The sequence below is a fragment of the Mytilus edulis genome, chromosome 5, assembly GCF_963676685.1.
Source record: "Mytilus edulis chromosome 5, xbMytEdul2.2, whole genome shotgun sequence".
NCBI lineage: Eukaryota > Metazoa > Mollusca > Bivalvia > Mytilida > Mytilidae > Mytilus > Mytilus edulis.
Window position 1 is genome coordinate 2,483,520 of NC_092348.1, and position 22,784 is coordinate 2,506,303.

At 36.3% G+C, this 22,784-nt stretch overlaps 1 protein-coding gene across 1 annotated transcript in view; it reads right to left on the bottom strand.

Annotated features, from left to right (window-relative positions):
• The window catches only part of LOC139522647 (uncharacterized), a 114,474-nt gene that overhangs the window by 45,954 nt on the left and 45,736 nt on the right, over positions 1–22,784 (bottom strand). Inside the window, exons 9-24 of the mRNA XM_071316115.1 lie at positions 22,214–22,359; positions 21,505–21,619; positions 20,743–20,924; positions 20,389–20,503; positions 18,576–18,739; positions 17,929–18,043; positions 16,801–16,997; positions 15,742–15,856; positions 13,591–13,763; positions 10,037–10,151; positions 9,460–9,698; positions 8,915–9,029; positions 8,548–8,681; positions 7,723–7,837; positions 5,951–7,377; positions 1,518–5,555 (exon numbers count right to left, since the gene is read on the bottom strand). Coding sequence (XP_071172216.1) covers positions 1,518–5,555; positions 5,951–7,377; positions 7,723–7,837; positions 8,548–8,681; positions 8,915–9,029; positions 9,460–9,698; positions 10,037–10,151; positions 13,591–13,763; positions 15,742–15,856; positions 16,801–16,997; positions 17,929–18,043; positions 18,576–18,739; positions 20,389–20,503; positions 20,743–20,924; positions 21,505–21,619; positions 22,214–22,359 — 7,505 coding nt within the window. The remainder of the gene's footprint in view (positions 1–1,517; positions 5,556–5,950; positions 7,378–7,722; positions 7,838–8,547; positions 8,682–8,914; positions 9,030–9,459; positions 9,699–10,036; positions 10,152–13,590; positions 13,764–15,741; positions 15,857–16,800; positions 16,998–17,928; positions 18,044–18,575; positions 18,740–20,388; positions 20,504–20,742; positions 20,925–21,504; positions 21,620–22,213; positions 22,360–22,784) is intronic.

Here is a 22,784-nt window from a genome sequence, read left to right on the forward strand (position 1 = left end):
AATAGGTGACATTCGGGTCTTTACCATGAGAATAGGTGTCGTAAGGGTCTTCACCATGAGAAAAGGTGACATTAAGGTCTTTACCATGATAATAGGTGACATTAGGGTCTTTACCATGAGAATGGGTGACAATAGTCTTTACCATGAGAAAAGGTGACATTAGGGTCTTTACTATGAGAATGGGTGACATAAGTCTTTACCATGAGAAAAGGTGACATTAGGGTCTTTACTTTGAGAATATGCGACATTAGAGTCTTTACCATTAGCATAGGGGACATTAGGGTCTTTACCAAAAGTATAGGTTACATTAGGGTCTTTACCATGAGAATAGATGACATTAGGATCTTTACTTTTAAATGGTTGACATTAGTTTTTACCATGATAAAAGGTGACATTAGGGTCTTTACCATGAGAATAGGTGACATTAGGGTCTTTACTATGAGAATAGATGAAATTAGAGTCTTTACAATAAGAATAGGTGACATTAGGGTCTTTTCCAAGAGAATAGGTGGCATTACAGTCTTTAACATGAGAATAAGTGACATTAGGGTCTTTACCATTAGAATAGGTGACATTTTCTATTTGGTGTATTGTTTGATGTTTTAATTATTTCCAGTGTCTTTTTGTGGTATTTTTTTACTCAGATCAATACTTTGAATGGTATATATCGTTAAAACGTAGTGGTGGTCCTATGATTATTTTACATAAAAACAAAAATTTATTAACCAACAACATATAGTTTTTTAAGAAAAATCTTTGGAGTAGAACTTTGAAATTTTATGATTTTTAGACAAATTAAAGAAGTTTTTCGCTTACTATATGTGCTTTCTTATACATTTATTTCCTGTGCATGAGGGAGATATGAAGATTTGTTCACCCAAGAATATTCATATTTCACGAGGGCTTTGCCAGAGGGAAATATGTTTTTTGTTTCGAGAGTGAGTAAATCTTCATATAAATGAATGTTTTATTCCACTGTCCATATGCTGAATATAAAATATTAGTTTCGTACATTTATTTTCTTAATTCACCTGTTTTTGTAACTGAACATGACTTACACATTAATAAACAGTAAGGATCAAAAGTTAACTATAAGTCTTTTGTTTTAATATAACGTGTCAATTTTCAACATGATAATGATTTTTATTATCGCTGTTTGAAAAAATAATAATTTCAAATCGTTATGTACATTAACCTCTCACGATGTAGCCCCAACATTTCAGAGGAGAATATGATCCTCAGAGGGGAATATGAAGATTTGTTCAATGACACGTGGTATAGTCTCGACCAATCAAATATTGTTTAAACTATCAATATGTATAAACAGTACAATAATAAGAAAAATATTCACCTGTTTTGAAAGTTTTCAATCAGAAATATTTAAGAAATTAAAAAATGATAAATAATTATATTTTTTCCATTTTCAGTTATAGTTCAACGAGCCAAAGATGTATGCCAAAGGTTACCAAAATATGTGACATAGCCCATTTACTGTTCCCTGACTTTAAAATACCTACTTCCATTTACTCCAACACCTTGGCCAGTGATGATACCAGGTATGGCTGTAGGTATTAAATAAGGCTTCTTGGTTGGAGCATTAGTTGGTCCAGGTGTTGGTATCAATCCTTGTGGGAAGGGAAGGTAAGGGGGCAATGTTGGTGCCTTCCCAGGTGCATACGTTTGGCCTGGATACTGAGTTGGTACTTTCCCAGGTGGATATGTGTAGCCTGGTCCTGGAGTCAAATATGGACCTAATGTTGGCAGTAGATCAGGTGGGAATGGTTTATATGGTGACAATGTTGGAGCCAGACCTGGTGGATATGTCTGACCTGGATATTGTGTTGGCACTTTCCCAGGGGGATATGTGTAACCTGGTCCTGGTGTCAGATATGGTGATAAAGTTGGCAACAAACCCGTTGGGAAAGGTTTGTATGGTGGCAATGTTGGCTCCTTTCCAGGTTGGTAGGTCTGTCCTGGATACTGAGTTGGGACCTTTCCTGGAGGATATGTGTAGCCTGGTCCTGGTGTTATGTATGGTGACAATGTAGGCCTGAGACCTGGTGGGAATGTTTTATATGGAGACAAAGTTGGAATCTCATCTGGGAAAGTTGTTGGTGGTACTTTTCCTGGTGGGTAGGTGTAACCTGGTCCTGGTGTTGCATAGGGACCAAGGGTTGGAAATAAATCTGGTGGGAATGGTTTGTTAGGAGACAGTGTTGGTATCTCTCCAGGGAAACTAGTTGGTGGTACTTTGCCTGGTGGGTATGTATAGCCTGGTCCTGGTGTTCTATAAGGTGAGGCAGTTGGTATCAGCCCTGATGGGAATGGTTTGAATGGCGGCAGTGTTGGAATCTGCCCTGGATACTGTGTCGCTGGGACCTTTCCAGGCGGGTATGTATAGCCTGGTCCTGGTGTCAGATATGGTGATGCTGTTGGATAGAGATCTAATGGGAATGGTTTGTATGGAGGTAATGTTGGTATCTCTCCTGGATAACTTGTTGGTGGTACTTTGCCTGGTGGGTATGTATAGCCTGGTCCTGGTGTTCTATAAGGCGAAACAGTTGGTATTAAATCTGGTGGGAACGGTTGATATGGGGGCAATGTTGGAATCTCTCCTGGGAATCTGGTTGGTGGAACTTTTCCTGATGGGTATGTGTAACCTGGTCCTGGTGTTAAATAAGGTGACAATGTTGGTTGGAGGCCTGGTGGGAAAGTTTGATATGGTGCCAGAGTTGGTTCCTTCCCAGGTTGGTATGTCTGTCCTGGATACTGAGTTGGTACCCTGCCTGGAGGATATGTGTATCTTGGTCCTGGTGTCATGTACGGTGATAGTGTTGGTAACAGACCTGGAGGATATGGTTTGTTAGGTGCCAGTGTCGGTGCCAGACCTGGTGGATATGTCTGACCTGGATACTGTGTTGGTACTTTCCCTGGAGGATACGTTACTCCTGGTCCAGGTGTGAGGTATGGTGAAGCGGTTGGAATTAATCCTTGTGGGAATGGTTGGTATGGTGGCAATGTTGGAATCTGTCCTGGATACTGAGTTGGTGGGACCTTTCCTGGTGGGTATGTGTAACCTGGTCCTGGAGTCAGGTATGGAGATAATGTTGGTCCAAGTCCTGGTGGGAATGGTTTGTATGGAGCCAATGTTGGAATTTCTCCAGGGAAATTTGTTGGTGGTACTTTGCCTGGTGGGTAAGTGTAGCCAGGTCCTGGTGTGAAATAAGGTCTGATTGTTGGTAATAGATCTGGTGGGAAAGTCTGATATGGTGCTAGTGTTGGTTCCATTCCTGGTCTGAATGTTTGCCCAGGATACTGTGTTGGGACTTTTCCTGGAGGATAAGTGTAGCCTGGTCCTGGTGTTAAATATGGTGCTTTTGTAAATGTACGTAACAGATCTAGTGGGAATGGTTGGTATGGTGGCAATGTTGGAATCTCTCCTGGGAATTTGGTTGGTGGAACCTTTCCTGGTGGGTATGTGTACCCTGGTCCTGGTGTCAGATAAGGTGACAGAGTTGGTCCTAATCCTTGGGGGAATGGACTCCAAGGTGGCAGGGTTGGTGCTTTCCCAGGTGCAAATGTCTGGCCTGGATATTGAGTTGGTACTTTTCCTGGTGGGTAGGTGTAGCCAGGTCCTGGTGTAAAGTATGGAGCTACTGTTGGTAGTAAATCTGGAGGGAAAGTTTGATATGGTGCCAATGTTGGTTCCATTCCTGGTTTGAATGTTTGTCCAGGATATTGTGTTGGGACTTTTCCAGGCGGGTATGTGTAGCCTGGTCCTGGTGTCAAATACGGTGAAGCTGTTGGCAACAAATCTAGTGGGAAGGGTTGATATGGTGGCAATGTTGGAATCTGTCCTGGATACTGTGTCGGTGGAACTTTTCCTGGTGGATATGTGTACCCTGGTCCTGGTGTGAGGTATGGTGACAAAGTTGGTCCAAGTCCTGGTGGAAAAGTCTGATATGGTGCTAGAGTTGGTTCCTTTCCTGGGGCAAAAGTTTGCCCTGGATACTGAGTGGGAACCTTCCCTGGTGGGTATGTATAGCCTGGTCCTGGAGTAAAATATGGTCTAATTGTTGGAAGAAGACCTGGAGGGAAAGGCTTGTTAGGGGACAATGTTGGTTCTTTCCCAGGTTGGAATGTTTGGCCTGGATACTGAGTTGGGACTTTTCCTGGAGGATAAGTGTAGCCTGGGCCTGGTGTCAGATATGGTGCTACTGTTGGTAACATTCCTGGTGGAAATGGTTTGAATGGTGACAAAGTTGGTATCTCTCCAGGGAAACTGGTTGGTGGAACTTTCCCAGGTGGGTATGTGTAGCCTGGTCCTGGTGTCAAGTATGGTGAAGCTGTTGGCAACAAATCTGTTGGGAAAGGTTTGTATGGTGGCAATGTTGGAATCTCTCCTGGAAAATTGGTTGGTGGTACTTTTCCTGGTGGGTATGTGTAACCTGGTCCTGGTGTTCTATATGGACTTAATGTTGGTAACAAATAGCTAGGATATGGAAGATTAGGTGCCAATGTTGGTTCCTTTCCAGGTTGGTATGTCTGTCCTGGGTATTGAGTTGGTACCTTGCCTGGTGGATAGGTAACTCCTGGTCCTGGTGTTAGATATGGAGACATCGTTGGCCTGAGACCAGGAGGGAATGTCTGATATGGTGACAATGTTGGTTCCTTTCCTGGTTGGAAGGTCTGTCCAGGATACTGTGTTGGCACTTTTCCTGGTGGATATGTGTAATCTGGTCCAGGGGTTAATAATGGTGACAATGTTGGCAATAATCCTGTAGGGAATGGTTTATATGGTGGCAATGTTGGTTCCTTTCCTGGTTTGAAGGTCTGTCCAGGATACTGTGTTGGTACTTTTCCAGGTGGATATGTATACCCTGGTCCTGGTGTCAAATATGGAGAAATGGTTGGACCCAGTCCTGGTGGGAATGGCTTATACGGTGCTAGTGTTGGTATTTCTCCAGGATACCTGGTTGGAGGTACCTGTCCAGGGGGATAAGTATATCCTGGTCCGGGTGTTAAATAAGGTGATAGTGTTGGTCCAAGTCCTGGTGGAAATGGTTTATTTGGTTCTAATGTAGGTATCTGTCCTGGAGGGAAAGTCTGACCTGGAAACTGTGTAGGTATCTTATAACCCTGAGGATATGTGTAGCCATAACCTGGTGTCAAATAGGGTGCCTGTGTTGGCAACAAACCTGGTGGGAAAGGTTTATTAGGTGCCAATGTTGGAGCTTGTCCAGGTTTATATGTCTGACCTGGATACTGTGTTGGCACTTTTCCTGGTGGGTAAGTATATCCTGGTCCTGGGGTTATGTAAGGTGGCTGTGTTGGCATCAGGTCTGGTGGGAATGGTTTAAATGGTGATAAAGTTGGTATCTCTCCAGGGAAACTGGTTGGTGGAACTTTTCCAGGTGGGTATGTGTAGCCTGGTCCTGGTGTCAAGTATGGTCCCATTGTTGGCAGAAGATTTGGTGGGAAAGGTTTATAAGGTGATAGAGTTGGTTCTTTGCCTGGTTGGAAGGTCTGTCCTGGGAACTGTGTTGGTACTCTCCCTGAAAATACATTTACCTTACGTTAAGCATGATTTTATTGCATATCTTTATCATATGTTTCCTTTTACAAAATTCTTTACTTCTGGTGTATCTTTTGTTTTTAGGTGGTAAATAGTGAATTGCAAATTATCAATTGTCAGATGACTTAATTAAATTACCCCGCCTTTCTTTTTTTATTGTTTGTCTTTCCTTTTTCCCAAACCAAACTATAGCTATGAAGGGACAATTTAAAGTAGATATGTGTACCGACGTGCGTATGTGTAGCCTAGCCCTGGAGTCGGGTATGGTGACAAAGTTGGTCCAAGTCCTAGTGGTAATGTTTTTTTGGTTTTTTTTTTCTCACTTTATCTAAGCTGGGCTATGAAAGAACAATGTAAGTAGTAATGTGTACTAACCTGGTGGGTATGTGTAGCCTGGTCCTGGTGTGAGATATGGTGACATAGTTGGTCCTAGTCCTGGAGGGAATGGTTTGTTTGGTGCTAGAGTTGGTTCCTTTCCTGGGGCAAATGTCTGTCCTGGATATTCTGTTGGTACTAGCCCTGGTGGGTAGGTGTAACCTGGTCCAGGTGTTAAATATGGTGACTGTGTTGGCAGTAGATCTGGTCGGAATGTTTGATATGGTGGCAATGTTGGTTCCTTTCCTGGTTGGAATGTCTGTCCAGGATATTGGGTTGGGACTTTTCCCGGGGGATAAGTGTAGCCAGGTCCTGGTGTTCTGTAAGGTCCCATTGTAGGCATCAGTCCTGGAGGGAAAGGCTTGTTTGGAGCCAGAGTTGGTTCCTTTCCTGGTTGGTATGTCTGTCCTGGATACTGAGTGGGAACTCTGCCTGGTGGATATGTATAGCCTGGTCCAGGTGTTCGGTATGGTGACATTGTTGGTTCTAGTCCTTTAGGGAATGGTTTGTATGGAGGAAGAGTTGGAATTTCTCCAGGATAACTGGTTGGTGGTACTTTTCCTGGTGGATAAGTGTAGCCTGGTCCTGGTGTTATATAAGGAGCTAAAGTTGGCAGAAGATCTGTTGGGAAAGGTTTGTATGGTGGCAGTGTTGGTATCTCTCCAGGGAAACTGGTTGGTGGTACTTTGTCAGGTGGGTATGTATATCCTGGACCTGGAGTTCTATAAGGTGACATTGTTGGTCTCAAATTGGGTGGAAATGGTTTGTATGGAGATAATGTTGGCTCTTTTCCTGGTGGGAAAGTCTGTCCTGGATACTGAGTTGGGACTCTCCCGGGTGGATATGTGTAACCTACTCCTGGTGTCAAATACGGTGACATTGTTGGTAACAGATCTGGAGGGAAAGGTTTGTTAGGTTGGAGTGTAGGTTCCATTCCTGGTCTGAATGTTTGCCCAGGATACTGTGTTGGGACCTTTCCTGGAGGATATGTGTAGCCTGGTCCTGGTGTAATGAATGGTGATGCTGTTGGTTGAAGATCTGGTGGGAATGGTTTATATGGTGCCAATGTTGGCGCTTTTCCTGGTGGGTATGTTTGTCCTGGATATTGTGTTGGTACTTTCCCTGGTGGGTAGGTATAACCAGGTCCTGGGGTCAAGAAAGGTGACAAAGTTGGCTGAAGTCCAGGTGGGTATGGTTTGTATGGTGCAAGTGTTGGTGCTTTCCCAGGTGCAAATGTTTGTCCTGGATACTGAGTTGGTATCTTATTTGGTGGGTAAGTCACACCTGGGCCAGGTGTAAGATAAGGCGATATTGTAGGTATAACTGTTGTTGCAGGTGCTGGTTGACATCTTGGTTTCATACAACACTGATCCTTTGGATCTGTCTCCATTGTGCAGTAGCTTGGAATATTTGGATACTTAGCACATCTAAAATATAATATATTCACTTGTTTACAGAAATAGTTTGATTGGATTTGCTTTATACATGTATATATTTCTTTGCTCTTCTATCCTCTAAATTTTTGCTCTTCAATCTATCTTCTACATTTTTGTAAGTTACGAACATTAAAAAACCCTGATACATGAATATTGTCTTCATAAATATAATAGAAAAACATTCCCTTGTGTCCTGTTTTGTTTTTGTATTTACTGTGACAAAGAGTGGGATTTAGGCAAATGACAATTTATACAACATGCTAAAACTCGTTTGTAAAGTAGCTTTTATCAAAAAGCATAAAAAAGTTACACATTTAGCTCTAGCAAACTACATACCTATCACTACATCTGTAATACCCTGTGGTACCATTCTCACAGGAACATCTCAGATCACATCCATCATCCCAGGTCTTTCCTTCGTTAAATGCTACACCATTATACATACATTGACCTTTAACAAAATTACATATATCTCATTACACCATTTTCTTTAGTGTAAATAACTTAAAATAAACAAAATTTATATTGCTGATTATTTAATAATGAAACAAATATTATAAAGTAACAGTCTTCCTTGGTAAATTTTAGTTTTTGTTTTCAAACATGTTGAAGGCTTCGAAGGTCTTTCTACCTCAAGAATAGATTACCGTAGCTGTATTTGGAAAAACTTTTCGGAATTTTTTGTCCTTTTTGCTCTTCAACTTCGTAATTTTTTTGGCCATATTGACCTTTTTTGATTCACTTGTCACTGATCAAGTTTTTTGTAGACGAAAATGCCTGTCTGGCGCAAATACAAAAATTCAAGTCTGGTATATATCATGAGTATATTTTATAGTAAAATGAGATTGGATAGGTGGGAGTAGAATTTTTATTTTAGGACATGTATCAAAAGTGATTTATAGTTGTAAGTTCTTATAACGTATGCAGAATTATTCACATTATACTGGTTTTGGAAGAAATTTGGATGTCCCTTTTTACCAACTCAAGTCAATTTAAATGGAATGATTTTGCTTTCAACAAACTCATGAAATGCACTTGTGTACACTGCCAGGACTTTCCCACTAACATATGTGCTTCAAGTTTTTAATCTTTGTAGTATACAATCTGATTAAATTATACAGAAAATCTTTCACCATAAGAATATAAACTGTATTATCTTACCAGCAGGGGTTGGTGAGGCATTAGGTCCTGGTGATGGGTTCAATGATGGCTGACATGTAACCTTCATACAACAAGGATTCTGATAATCTCTGGTCAGCGTACATTCTTTAGGAATATCTACAAACTTTGGACACCTGAAATCATTTATTAGTGAGATATAGAAATCATTTTAGTATCAAATGCAATAAAATGTTAAATATGTTTTCTAAAATATTACAGTTCCTAATAAATGACTTACTGCTGATCTAACAAAGTGAATGAAGATGTAGCAATCAAAAACAATATGCTGGTCACAGAATTAAATAGAGACTATCTTACACTTGTATCAATATAAATTAAGTCAAGACAATTTTCTTGCTATACATACTTCTCTGTACACTTGTACAATCCTTTCTTGGAATCTTGACAAACACAGTCAAAGTCACAGCCATCCTGCCATTTCTGGTCCTGAGAATACTGCTTTCCTTTGTACACACATACATCTGGAAACAAAAATGGGTTTCTTCTTAATTTGTATTTGTTCTGAATATGCATAAAATGTTTGTCACTGGATAAATGAAAAAAACAAGTGTATAATATAGATATAAGAAGATGGGATATGAGTGTCATGAGATATATCTTAATCCAAGTCACAATTTGTAAAAGTAAACCATCATAGTATGATCATAGTATAAGTATTCTTTTATGCAAGAGACTAAATGTGCAACTAATGTGACAAATATTATATAGTATATACCATGCTAAGGGATGGAAGCTTTAATATTCCATAAAATGACAAGTTGTTAACCTGTATATCCTCACTCAGAAGTCATAGCAGCAGTATACAAATCTAACTAATGCTATTCTTTTCAGATTATAGCATAACTTATTCTAAATCTAATAAATATAGATTAATGAGACGTGACAATTTACCTTTATACGTTGGAGCCAGTGTTGGAGCTGAGGTTGGTCCAGTGTATCCTGGGTATTGTGTTGGTTGTTGATACGGTTGTGGTGTTGGTGTAACGATACCTCCAGAAATGACACCTGGTGGTGCTGTGGCAAAGCCGGTACCGTTGGTGTAGGTACATTTAGGTGCTTGACAACATATGGGGTCTTGTGGATCTGGTATTAATGTACATGTAGCTGGTAGCCCAGTATACTTGGCACATCTGTTTAATAAAAAAATAACTCAAAATATAGAATGGCTGATATAGAATTACTATCTAATATTATTTCCATAACATTAGAAACAAACCATTTGTTGCGTTTAAACTTATTTTCCTTAGTTTAGACTAGTTCAATAGATCATGTTCATGAATGTACATTCCATATCTATATTAAACAATGCCATTTTTTCAGGTTGATAAATTCATATGCCGTAGACAAGAATGGAATCCTTGGGCTCCAAGAAAGTTCAAATTGAAAGAAAAAACAATCAAATATAGAAATGTGAACGTAAGATAGTTGATGTTTTTCTATGAGTTTATAATCTGGGAGAAACAATTACCTTGCACTACATCTGTATAGTCCAGCAGGTCCATCTTCACATACACACTTCAGACTACAGTCGTCAAACCATTGCTGGCCCTGAGAGTAGGCAACACCTCTGTATACACATTTATCTGAAATATCAAATAAAGAATAGAAACGGAGAATGTGAAAACAACCCAACCAAAGAGCAGAAAACAGCTCAAGGCCACAAATGGGTCTTCAACACTGTGAAAAAAAGCACACCCCAAGGCTGGCCTCAGCTGGCCCTTAAACAAACATGTATGTGGATTTATTATTTTTAGTGGATATCAATTTTCATGGATTTTGTGGGTACAGCCTAGGTGAACCATGAAATTAAATGCTCAAAGAATAACAAATTTTCTATAGGCTTGTATGCAGACATCAACAAAACCATGAAATTCAATATCAATGTAAAAACCCACCAAAATAAATGAATCAAAATGCTTAGCTAAAGTAGCTAGAGGGGATTATAACAAGTTGAAATGAGCTATCAGGCCTGTCAAACTAACAAGAAAACTTGATTGTCGTGATTTTTCCAAAGTCTGCATGCAAACCTATTAGATTTGAACTACCTTGAACATTTGAATTCTTTGTTCACCTTTAAGCACAAAAATCAACAAAGTATTGGATTAATATAGAATCCACAGCAGAACAAACAAGAATGTGTCCCCAGTACACGGATGCCCCATCCCCACTATCATTTTCTATGTTCAGTGGACAGTGTAAATGGTGAAAAATCTCTAATTTGGCATCAAAATTAGAAAGATTATATCATAGGGAACATGTGTACTTAATTTCAAGTTGATTGGACTTCAACTTCATCAAAAACTACCTCGACCAAACTCTTTAACCAAAACTTTAACCTAAAGTGGGACAGACGGCCAAACGGACGGACGAACGGACGGACGAATGAATGAACAGACGGACGCACAGACCAGAAAACATAATGCCCATAAATGGGGCATAAAAAAGACTGAATCAAAGTGATGGAAATCTCTCATGGAAAGATAAAAAGAGTAGTCTGAATAATTTCATATTAAGTATGGTGGGGCAAAATGAACATTAATAAAAAGTAAAATCACAAAAATACTGAACTCAGAGGAAAATCAATTCGGAAAGTCCATAATCACATGGCAAAATCAAATAACAAAACGCATCAAAAATGAATGGACAAGCACTATTGCTGAAAATTGCTTTTCCAGTATGAGGATAAAATGAGCTCAAATTAAATAATATGGATCTTTTAATTTGGACATTTTTATTTAAACCGCAGTTCATATCTTATCCAAATAATGTTGCCTGTTCTGAACATGTTTAAAATAAACTGTTATCACAGAGATATGTCTCGCCTTTTTGTAATTTTGATTATGCAAATGTTGAAATCAAAATAGCAATACTTTAACATCTTACACAAGTTATGCAAATATTCAAAGTCAATGAACCATGACTGAGTTACATGGCTAAACAATCTCCATGTAAATGAGATGTACCAATGCTAATACAACTGCAAACCAAATACCATTGACTTATTATAAGTCGTTCCCAAACCTAAACACAAACATTAACTTGTAAACTATGTTAAAGTTTCAAAGTCAATGAACAATAAAGAGGGGCTGGGCCTATATAATCTCCATGGAAAACGGTACTTGCAAATGCAAATAAATTTGCATACCAAATATCATTGACTTTACATTAGCAGCTCATCTTAAATTGATCTAATCACAAACTAATACATGTAAACTAAGATAAGATTCAAAGTAAATAGACCATGACTGAGGGGATGAGGTCCAATATTCTCCATGGAAATGAGATGTGCCAATGCTTATACAACTGAATATCACTTAACATTGGCCTACCACAAATGGTTCCCCTTGAACTGACTAAATCACAAACTTATACATGATAACTTAGCAAAATTTTCAAAGTCAATAGACCATGACTAAGGGGGTGGAGCCAAATTATCCCCATGGAAATGAGATATGCCAATGCTTATACAACTGCATACAAGTATCATTGACCTAACACTTGTGGTTCCCTATAAACTGACCTAATTACAAACTAATACATGTAAAATACGCAAAAGTTTCAAGGTCAATAGACCATGACCGAGGGGGGCAGGGCCGAATAATCTCCATGGAAATGAGATGTGTCAATGCTTATACAACTGCATACCAAATATGATTGACCTACCACTTGTGGTTCACCATAAACTAGACCTAATCACAAACTAATACATTGTTGACGACGCCGTTGCCGCCGCCAACGCCGGATACAGCATACCTATGTCTCGCTTTTTGACTCCGTCAAGGTGAGACAAAAAACAAACAAAAAATGCAAATCAAAAATCCTTCTAGATAATGTTTCCAACTATCCTTGTAAGACATAAAATATAGACCAACAACTAAGAACTTTAAAGTGTCAACAAAGGACATTTTGTAAGTTGAAACAGAGGTTATATGACATTGAAGATTAAAATTTATACAGTGCCTTTTGATCAATTTTTAAAGTATTTTTCAACACAGGGCATTGAAAATGGACTTTTTCAATGTAAACAAATAAAAAAAAACTTATTTGATTGAAATGTGGATTTTTTCTTGATTGCAAAAATATATATTCACTTCCAATAAAAATTCAAATGAGTAAAATAGGCATCATGATTAAACTAATAATCAAAATAATTAATTGTTATAATTAAAAAAATCAAAATTGTTTCAAGCCAATTCCTGATAAAATAAAAAGTGAACTCATCTAAATTGTTGATTGTAGATGATTATTGGAAGTTTATCAAGTAAATTATAGGCCTTACTTGAATACCAGTTTTATATATTCATATTTGTATTCATACTTCATTTTTTTATTAAAGATCTTGTTAATCCATTAATCATTTATCTTTCAGATATAATTTACCGAATCACTTTATGTAATGTAGATCAAAAGTTATAGGCAATGAACAAATCTATCGACCTTATATATATATCAAACATCTAACATATACATTTGTGTATTCAATTATGAGGTCAAATATTTGTATATTAAGATGTAATGTATATTGCAGGGTCTGTGTAAATACGTAAGACTGAGATTGATAAGTAATGTGGTCTATTTGATTGACAGTTTAGGAGGTGGAGCATTGTAATTAAAGGTTTACCTTGTATCTGATTGTTTAGTGATAATGACAGTTGTCAATCAAACTAGTATTGTATCAATACCCAATTACCTACTCAAATTTTTTTTTTTTTTAAAAGCCTGCACATTAACACACCTTAAACTTAATGACATAAATTCTTGAATGAACTGCTCATATAATATACTATTTTTTCAGTTTATATGTGTATAATGTGCACATACATATGAACCATGATAGGGAACTATATTTCAGTGTGAATACATTTAGTAACAGTAGCCAACCTGCTGTGTTGTTAGGGAGGCCAGTACCTTAGTAAAGATTTAGAACAAGTTCTTATCTTTCCAAAAATTGTGCCTGAATAATATAAAAGTTATGGTGACAGGTCTAAAATTTTCCATGAATAATAGAAGTTATCGTCTCACCTTTTAAGCTTGGTGCTGGAGTTGGTGTATTAGGATTACGTGGAGGAGATAGTGTTGAACCGTACGGCCCTGGTGTTGGTGTATTGTTGGTACACTGTGGTTTCTTACAACATGGATTGGAGGCATCCTTCACCAAGAAACAATTAGCTGGAATATTGGTGAACCTTGTACATCTGAAAATACAGTCATTGAAAATTGGTATAGCTTGTGCATCTAAAAATACAGTCATTGTTCTGTTTAGATAACAATATATGACACTTCAATACGTTTTAATCAATATGATTTTTTTCTTTTTCTTCCCATATTTGTATTTGTAGATTCATATGCAGAAGCAAGAATATGTGTCCATAGGACACCATGGAGAACACAATGCCCTGCTTACACCATCCCATTTCCATGTTCAATGAACTGCAAAATCATGGAAAAAACATCAATTTGACATATTCTTTAAAATGTTCACCCTCATAACAAATATTCTTCTTATAGGTTTTTGTATTTATGTACTATGTATCCGAGCAAAAACTGAAATGTTTAGATGTGAATGCTATGTTTATAAAGGAGCTACGACGGTTTATGAATGAGAACAAAACAGTATCTCAAAATATATTTTTCATAAAGTTAAAGAGATTGATATCATTGATTGAAAAGAAAAAAAATGTTTATATTCTATTATATTCTGTGTATTTTCCTGGATATTTCACAGGTATACCTTATTGAAGCTTGGACAATGAGATTAAGTTGTAACTAGCAATTTGAAGAATAAAGAATATTTATTTGTTGTTAAAAAAAACAAAAACAAGAATGTGTTCATAGTACATGGATGCCCCACTCACACTATCATTTTCCATATTCATTGGACCGTGAAATTGGGATCACAACTTTAATTTGGAACTTAAATCCGAAAGATCATATAATAGGGAACATGTGTACTACGTTTCAAGTTGATGTGACTTCAACTTCATCAAAAACTACCTTGACCAAAAACTTTAACCTGAACTTTGCACTATCATTTTCTATGTTCAGTGGACTGTGGAATTGGGGTCAAAACTTTAATTTGACAATAAAATAAGAAAGATCTTATCATGGGGAACATGTGTACTTAGTTTCAAGTTGATTGGAATTCAACTTCATGAAAAAACTAACTTGACCAAAAACTTTAACCTGAAGCGGTACAGACAGACGGACGGACGAACGGATGAAAGGACGAACGGACGGACGCACAGACCAGCAAACATAATGCCCCTCTACTATCGTAGGTTGGGCATAAAAAAAATGTTATACAAAACTTTATTTATTCTAGGATATTTCAAAGCTGATATTGTATAAACATTGGTCTATAGTTGAAGACTGTATGTTAATATGTAGGCTTTTTCTGGTAAATTGTCTTATAATTACATTAGATGTATGTTTCATTATAATACGTTATTCTGATTGGCTAACTGCACATCACATGTTATTCCGTAAGCAATTGCATAAGACAATAAAATTTATCATTCATGATGACACGAGGTCCCACAATAAAGTGCACAGGTGAATTAAATAAAACTTGGTAAAAATCGTGTTTTTATAATCCTAGCTAAACAATGTAACTATAAGTATTGAATGCTTTTTTTGTAATTTTATAGGGTTGTAAAAGCGTTGACCGTGCGTACATTTTTAGAATGAAGCGCTTCCGCGCTTCATACAAAATGTACTTCGGTCAACGCTTTTACACCCCAATAAATTTACAAAAAGAAGCATTCAATTCTTAAATAGTTTCTGACTCTTTTAATATTGATTGTTAATGTGTTGTGTTTAATGCTGAACATGTATATGTGTACTTTTTATGCCCCATTTATCATGCCCCATTTTTGGGCATTATGTTTTCTGGTCTGTGCGTCCTTCCGGCCTTTTGTACGTTCGGCCGTCCGTTCGTTCAACCGTCCGTCCGCTCGTCCCGTTTCAGGTTAAAGTTTTGGTTAAAGTTGTTGATGAAGTTGATCATCTCGAAACTTAGAAAAAATGTTCCTTATGATATGATCTTTCTAATTTTAATGCCAAATTAGCGATTTTATCCAGTTTTCATGGTCCACTGTACATAGAAGATGATAGTGCGGATGGGGCATTCGTGTACTTGGGACACATTCTTGTTATCATTATATAGATACATACCTTTCATTACAGACATATTTGCCAGCAGAAGCATCAGTACATTCACAAAAATAATCACAACCATCCATCCATTTTTCTCCTTGCTTGTATTGTTTACTTTTGTACATACAGAAGGCTGGAAGAGTCAAAATGTATATTCAATTTAAACACGTGAAAAAAAATTGTCACTGAAGTAAAGTCAAATTTTATCCAAGTAAAGAATATCAAGAAAGGTAGTTTTAAAACTGCTTTTATTCTTTTATGAATATTATTTAAATAAATTATAAATTTTGATCCAAGATAACAATTTCATGACTTCTACATTGCGTGTACTGCTGAAATTATTCATTGATTTGGTTTTGATATTTTTTTTGTGATAATTTTTGATATTATGCTACTTGCATATAACATTGGCTTTTCTCAGTTAGTAGAACTTCTGTCCAACATGTATGACATCATTGAACTATGTCATTGATGTTGCCTGGGAAAATAGCAATAGTATTACAAACTCAAGGATGTTTCTTGGCCACATTATATTTCAATGCTATCCCCCTTCGATGAGACTAAAAAACAAACTCTGTCTCTTTTTATAAATCAACGCTAATCTGAAATCATTACACATGTTTTATAAGGGAATTAAGATAATGTATTGATAGCTATAGGGATTGTCTTGAATAAGAATACAATATTCTTTTCGAGGTGCTATAACTGTTCTTATCGTCCTTCTCTTCTCCTATATCACCCTGCTCAGTCGCTCCATAGTTCTCATATCACAGCTTTGAGATGAGAGCAGGCATTATCAGCGACGTCACAATGTCTGAGAAGTTATCAGTGATGTCACAATGTGTGAGGAGACATTGTAAATGCTGCTTTCATCAAGAGAAAAACTGTCTTTTGGCGGGGGGAAGATAACCAGATTATCCGGTTTCCTTCATATAGAAATCATAAAATAACAGCTGCTCAACACAATGTGAAGATTCTTAGCTTGTTTGATGTGTTTACTCAAAAAGGTTCACATTCTGACTCGTGGCTGATATTTTACGATATCGATATGTTGAAAACCTGATAATCTATACATACTGAGTAATGGAGGAGATACAGATGATCCAGGCTTTGGTGTTGGAATGTTGATATTTCCACTGATCATGCCTGGAGCCAAAGTAGGAATCTGGTTAGGAGCACCAGTAGGAGATGGACACTGAGGTACCAGACAACAGGGATCTTTAGGATCAGATACCATCTTACAATCTGATGAACTCATTGAGTATGTTGGACACCTGGAAATAAAAACAAAATAAATTAGCAAACAAATCATTGTTTTAGCTAAAGCTCATCATGCTCATACTGCACATAAACAAGTAATTGTTTGTAATTGTAATCTTGAATGTAAACAAATAAATTAGGTAAAATAAAAAAAAAAGTGCTTATTCAAATATTTGATTTTTCCATCAACTGAAATCAACAAAAGAATTTTCTTAACAAAGATATAAAGTGGGTTATTCTTCTCCATAGTGAATTCTCTATTATAAACAGTGAATCATTTTCCTCAAGAACAATATTTTATTTAGAATTATTTACATTGGACATCCTATTAGCCTTGGGATTTGTCCCCCTTTAAAAACTACTATCTAAGTTGATATCCAGATTTTTTCTTCAAGAAAGATATACATGTATTCATGGACTATTTGCCTTAATGTCTAGGATGGTTTTTTTTATGTATTAAACAGGTTAAGATACTGTCAGCTTCTGTTCAATTTTCAAAGGTTTTTAATATGTTTACACTGAATTTCTACCTATTGGAAACATTTTATTAAAAGTAACAGTGTGCTATCAGCTCCATTTTTTCTCAATACAAATCTTATACCCCTGATTATGTCATTTTTGTTATCGTTCCGCTGTACCTCAACTTATGACATTTTTACCTATTTTGTCTAATTGTTTTGTTCACACATCGTTGTCAATAAGATAGAATTTTAAAAGATGGTCATACAAGTGAGAGGTTAGGCTTGCTTCAAAACCAGGTTAAGTTTACTATTTCTTCATAAGAAGATGCCTGTTCCAAATCAGGAATATAACAGTCATTATCCATTTGTTTAATGTGCTTGAGCTTTTGGTTTTGAATTTTCTTTGTAGTCAGGTATTTTTGTTATTTTACTTTTTTTGAGTCAGTTATTATATCTTTTGTGGACTTCAATGAAGTGTGTGTACCTTTCACTACATGTATAAACTCCTCTTGAAGAATCATCACATCTACATCTGTACGTACAACCATCTACCCAAGTCTGACTTTGGATGTACTTAGCTCCTCTGTACGAACAATACTCTGGAAAAAATATAATAAAAACTTTCACATCTCTGACAAAATATGTATAAATTTTTAAAACAAGACTTCATTTCTACGGTGATCAGCTATTTGGTATCTCAATATATTAACACTGTATTTTCAAATGAAATAAATTAATATCTTTATATTTTACATGTTTATATATTTTGTTTTACATAATACATAATTCTATTGTGTAAAACATTATTAAGCAACATGAAATAATTAAGGTTATTTTCATTAAAATGCAGGGTATGATGAATAATCTATATAGCGTATAAACCTAATATTAACTGATAAATAACTTTCTTAGGTCTCATTATCTCCCTTAAAAATGACGTTATAGACAAAATGGCAACACAAGAATGTGTCCATAGTACACAAATGCCCCACTCCCATCATCATTTTCTATGTTCAGTGGACTGTGAAATTGGGGTCATCACTCTAATTTTGAATTTAAAAAAAAAAAGATGTTAATGATCCTACATTGTGTAATGGAAAAAAAATAATTAACAATTTAAAAATTACATACGCATATCGGGTGTGAGTGTTGGTATAGGATTTGGTGATTTGGTCTGGTTCCCAGTGATACTTGCTGTTGTAACTGTAAAGTCACAATCTGGTTTCTTACAACAGGGATTAGTGAAGTCAGTTACCAGTTTACATTGTGGTGGAACATTATTGTAACGAGGACACCTGTCAACAGAAGAAGTAATCAAGGGTTTCACTTTCTGTAATATCTATCTATCCTTTAATCATTGTTTTCATATGAATAAATAAAAAAATGGGTTAAAATGAAACTGCAACCAATTCAAACAACACAACAACAATAAAAAAAAAAACATGTACATTTCTCTCACACATGCTTGTTGAATTAAATTAGACATTGCTAAATGTCAATACTGAATACAATTTAAGACCTTACAGTAGAATGTGAGCTATTAAATTTAGCACTTGCTATACACAGATTTTCAGTTTCATGCATGTGGTAAAATAACAGCAACAAACAAACATTTCCATTGATGTACATGTACTATAAATGTTTGCCTGTTAAACCATCAATTTCAGTAATGCTAATCTTCCTTATGATTTTTATTCAAGCTTTTCTAGTTCAATGCCTTATGTATATTCACCTCCTATGACAGTAAGGAGATGAAGTATAATCGTTAATGAGACAACTATTCATCAAAGAACAAAGGATTAGATTGTAATCAGATACAGGTCACCTCTTTTCCAATTCACTAACATGACAAGACAAACAAAATCAAAGGAGTAAGTTCGGTAAGGGCCATATTTGGCCCAAATTATAAAGCTCAAAGTTACAAGACAATAAATGTGTTAAGTTGCCTTAAAGACATGTAAGAAAGTTAAACAGAACTGTTTTTCTCAAAGTTTAGTTCTAACACGTTGATTTTTACATCCCAAAAAGGTCAACATAAGGGATTTTGGTAGAATTTGACCAAATCAGCTGGATTTCAACCAAATTAAGGACCAGGAAACATAGAGCGCAGGCGTCGACAAACTTAATATTCAAATAAGACATGTGAAATGTCTTCACAAACACTATTTTAAAAGATCTTTGTTGTCGACGTATGCGCTCTATGTTTCCTGTCCAATAATCTATGGAAATTTACCCATTTTCATTGATTTTTTCGTGACAAATCAATATGAGTACAACTTGTGACGTCATAAGAAACGGAGAAACAGAAATTGTTCAACAAAATGGCTTATTTCCTATCTATTCACTGTATTAGCTATAACTTATTGTGATATTGGTCAATAAATCCGAATTTGAATTTATCGCTAAAAAAGGGGGCCATTTTAGGACCGTACCGAACATACTCCTTTAAAAGAAGAAATATATACAGCTAGATACAGAAAGAGTATATGTTGGACGTCATAAAGAATAGAAGAGAAGATGTGGTATGAGTCCCAATAAAACAGCTCTCCATCCAATTCTCAATGTGTAAACAGTAAACATTGAAGGTCAAAGTACAGCCCTCGAACCCAACAGCAAGCTATAAAGGGTCCCAAAATGACTAGTGTGGAACAATTCAAACAGGAACATTAACAGCCAAATCTATATTAATAATGAGAAACATTTATCAACTGCATCAACAAAAGACAACAACAAAAAACAGGTATGTGACTTAGGACAGGTGTAAACAGCGGTTTTAAACTATTTAACAGGCGCCAACCTTCACTCTAACCTGTCATGTATCACATGAACACACACTTATATGTCTATACATTTATAGTCACCCCTGGACACACCTTTACATTCACAGACGCCAACCTTCACCCTAACCTGTGAAGTATGTTTTATCACATAAATAAATACTTACATGTCTGTACATTCATAGTAACCTCTAGAAGCATCTTTACATTCACAGTTAAAATCACATCCATCTGCCCATTGCTGTCCTTGTGTATACTGTCGGCCTTTGTAGGTACACTTCCCTACAAATCAATAACGAAATAGAAAACTTTTGCACATAAAAGTTTCTAATATTGCAGCAAAATTAATTGTATAATTTATTTTGTAAAGTTATTTTTAAGTATTTTTTCACTGTATGTTTCACTGCAGTGATAAGATTACCTATATGGATTCCTGTGTTTATAGAAAATCAATAGTTTTATTAAAAAAAACATTTGGAAACTACTTGTTTGGTAACTTTGTGTAAATTATATTATCTTGCCTGCTGTTCCATGATCTACCCCTTGGTATACACCAGAAGGTGCAGGAGTAGGTACTTTTCCTGTCCCTGTAGAAACTGTCACATTCCCAACAGGTCCACACTGTGGCATCTGACAACATGATGGATCGTTTGGATCAGGAACAAATTTACAGTTGGGGTTGATATTCTGGTAGGTTGGACATCTGAAATCAAGGGTAATATATGTTGAAAAAAATGTTTAGGATTATATTGGTAGTCAAAAATTACCACATTAGAAAACAACTACCGGTAAGCTCATTTTTTATAGTATTATGATAGCTGCCATTGTCAATACAATGTATAAAAAAAAATACAGAACCATATTTTAATGTTTAAAAAGGCAAAACTTTTTAGATGGCATGGATTAAATAAAGAATGATAACTAATGAAGCCCTATTGAAGACCTAATTAATTAGCTGGCCAAAGTCTGAACCAAAGCTGATAGAACATAAAGCAGTTTTGTTTAATTGACTATGAGGGTTATCATTGAATTTTTTTTAGACAATGATGATGATGGACGGTTGCTTGACAGCCAGTCACAAATCAAAATACATATTCCATGTATTCAGGACAAGAACTTGACTCAGAGCCAACCACTCTTTGCTGTGTGATTAGCAGATACCAATTTCAAAGGCTTTGATTTGTCTCAGCCTAGTTTGTTTGAACCAACAACCTCCTGCACTCGAGGAAAACACTTTAACACGAGACCACTGAGGGTGTTCTATCACTAATTTGTTGACATACCTTTGCATACACCTGTACACACTACCGAGAGAATTCTCACATGTACATCTATAACTACAGCCATCGTACCAGGACTGACCTTGTGTATACTTCACACCGCCATACTCACAGTAATCTGTTAAATACAAAAAAGTTTTACATATATAAAATAAGATTATCATACTCATAGTTATCTGTTTAATAGCCGTCATTCAATTCTTCCATACATACATTAAATTGGTTCTTCATGCCCAAAGAACATATCTTATAAAGCTTATCTTTAAGACACCCATGGTTGACTATGCAGGACCTTATCAAGCTTATATGTAATCCACAGCATGCTAAATGTTAATATAAACAATCATATCCCTTTGAATAGATGTTGATGACAAATGGCTGCTTAAGGAACTGCTGGTCTTTTTATGTCTTGTATATGTGCCTGTTCCAAGTCAGAAAGTGCTGGTCTTTATAGGTCTTGTTTATTCTTTTACTGTTGGTTCATTTATATGTTTCACAGTTTAGGTTGATGTTCATTTCACTGAACTAAATTGAGAATGGAAATGGGAAATATGTCAAAGAGACAACAACCTGACCAAAGTCCAGACAGCAGCTGAAGGCCTTCAATGGTTCTTCAATGCTTTGAGAAATTCCCGTTAATACAAATTTTTGTTTAGGGGCCAGCTAAATCTATTTATATTGATGCATGGCACAAAACAAGATAAAATCCTACCTGTAGCTGGTTTTGCAGTTGATATAATTCCAGTTTGTGTGATATAGCCTCCAGGGAATTCGCATTTTGGTATTTTACAGCAAGGATTAGAGGGATCCTTTACCAAAAAGCAGAAAGGTTGTGGCAAGTTACCAAAGTGAACACATCTAAAACATACATAATATCATCATTTATTCATTCTAAATGAAACGGAATGTAATCAAAGTGTCCAAACCGTGTTATATGTGCAAACCAGATGCTTCGCAGGGCGCAGCTTTATGCGATCGCAGAGTTCGAACCCTGAACAGTTGGGGCAAGTATGGACATAATATTCAAGCTTGATACAGCTCTGAATTTGGATTGTGATTAAATAGTTGACACAACATAGGTTTCTGACACAGAATGAATGTGGTCTAAGAACTTAAATTTAAAAACTTTAAAATTTTAAATTGGACATTAACCTATTATGATTATGGTCCAATATCCAAAATCTAAACACATGGTTAGATTCAGCATATCAAAGAACCTCAAGAATTCAATTTTGAATATAGTTTGGACCCTTTGGACCTCAATGTAGACCAGTTTGATAACC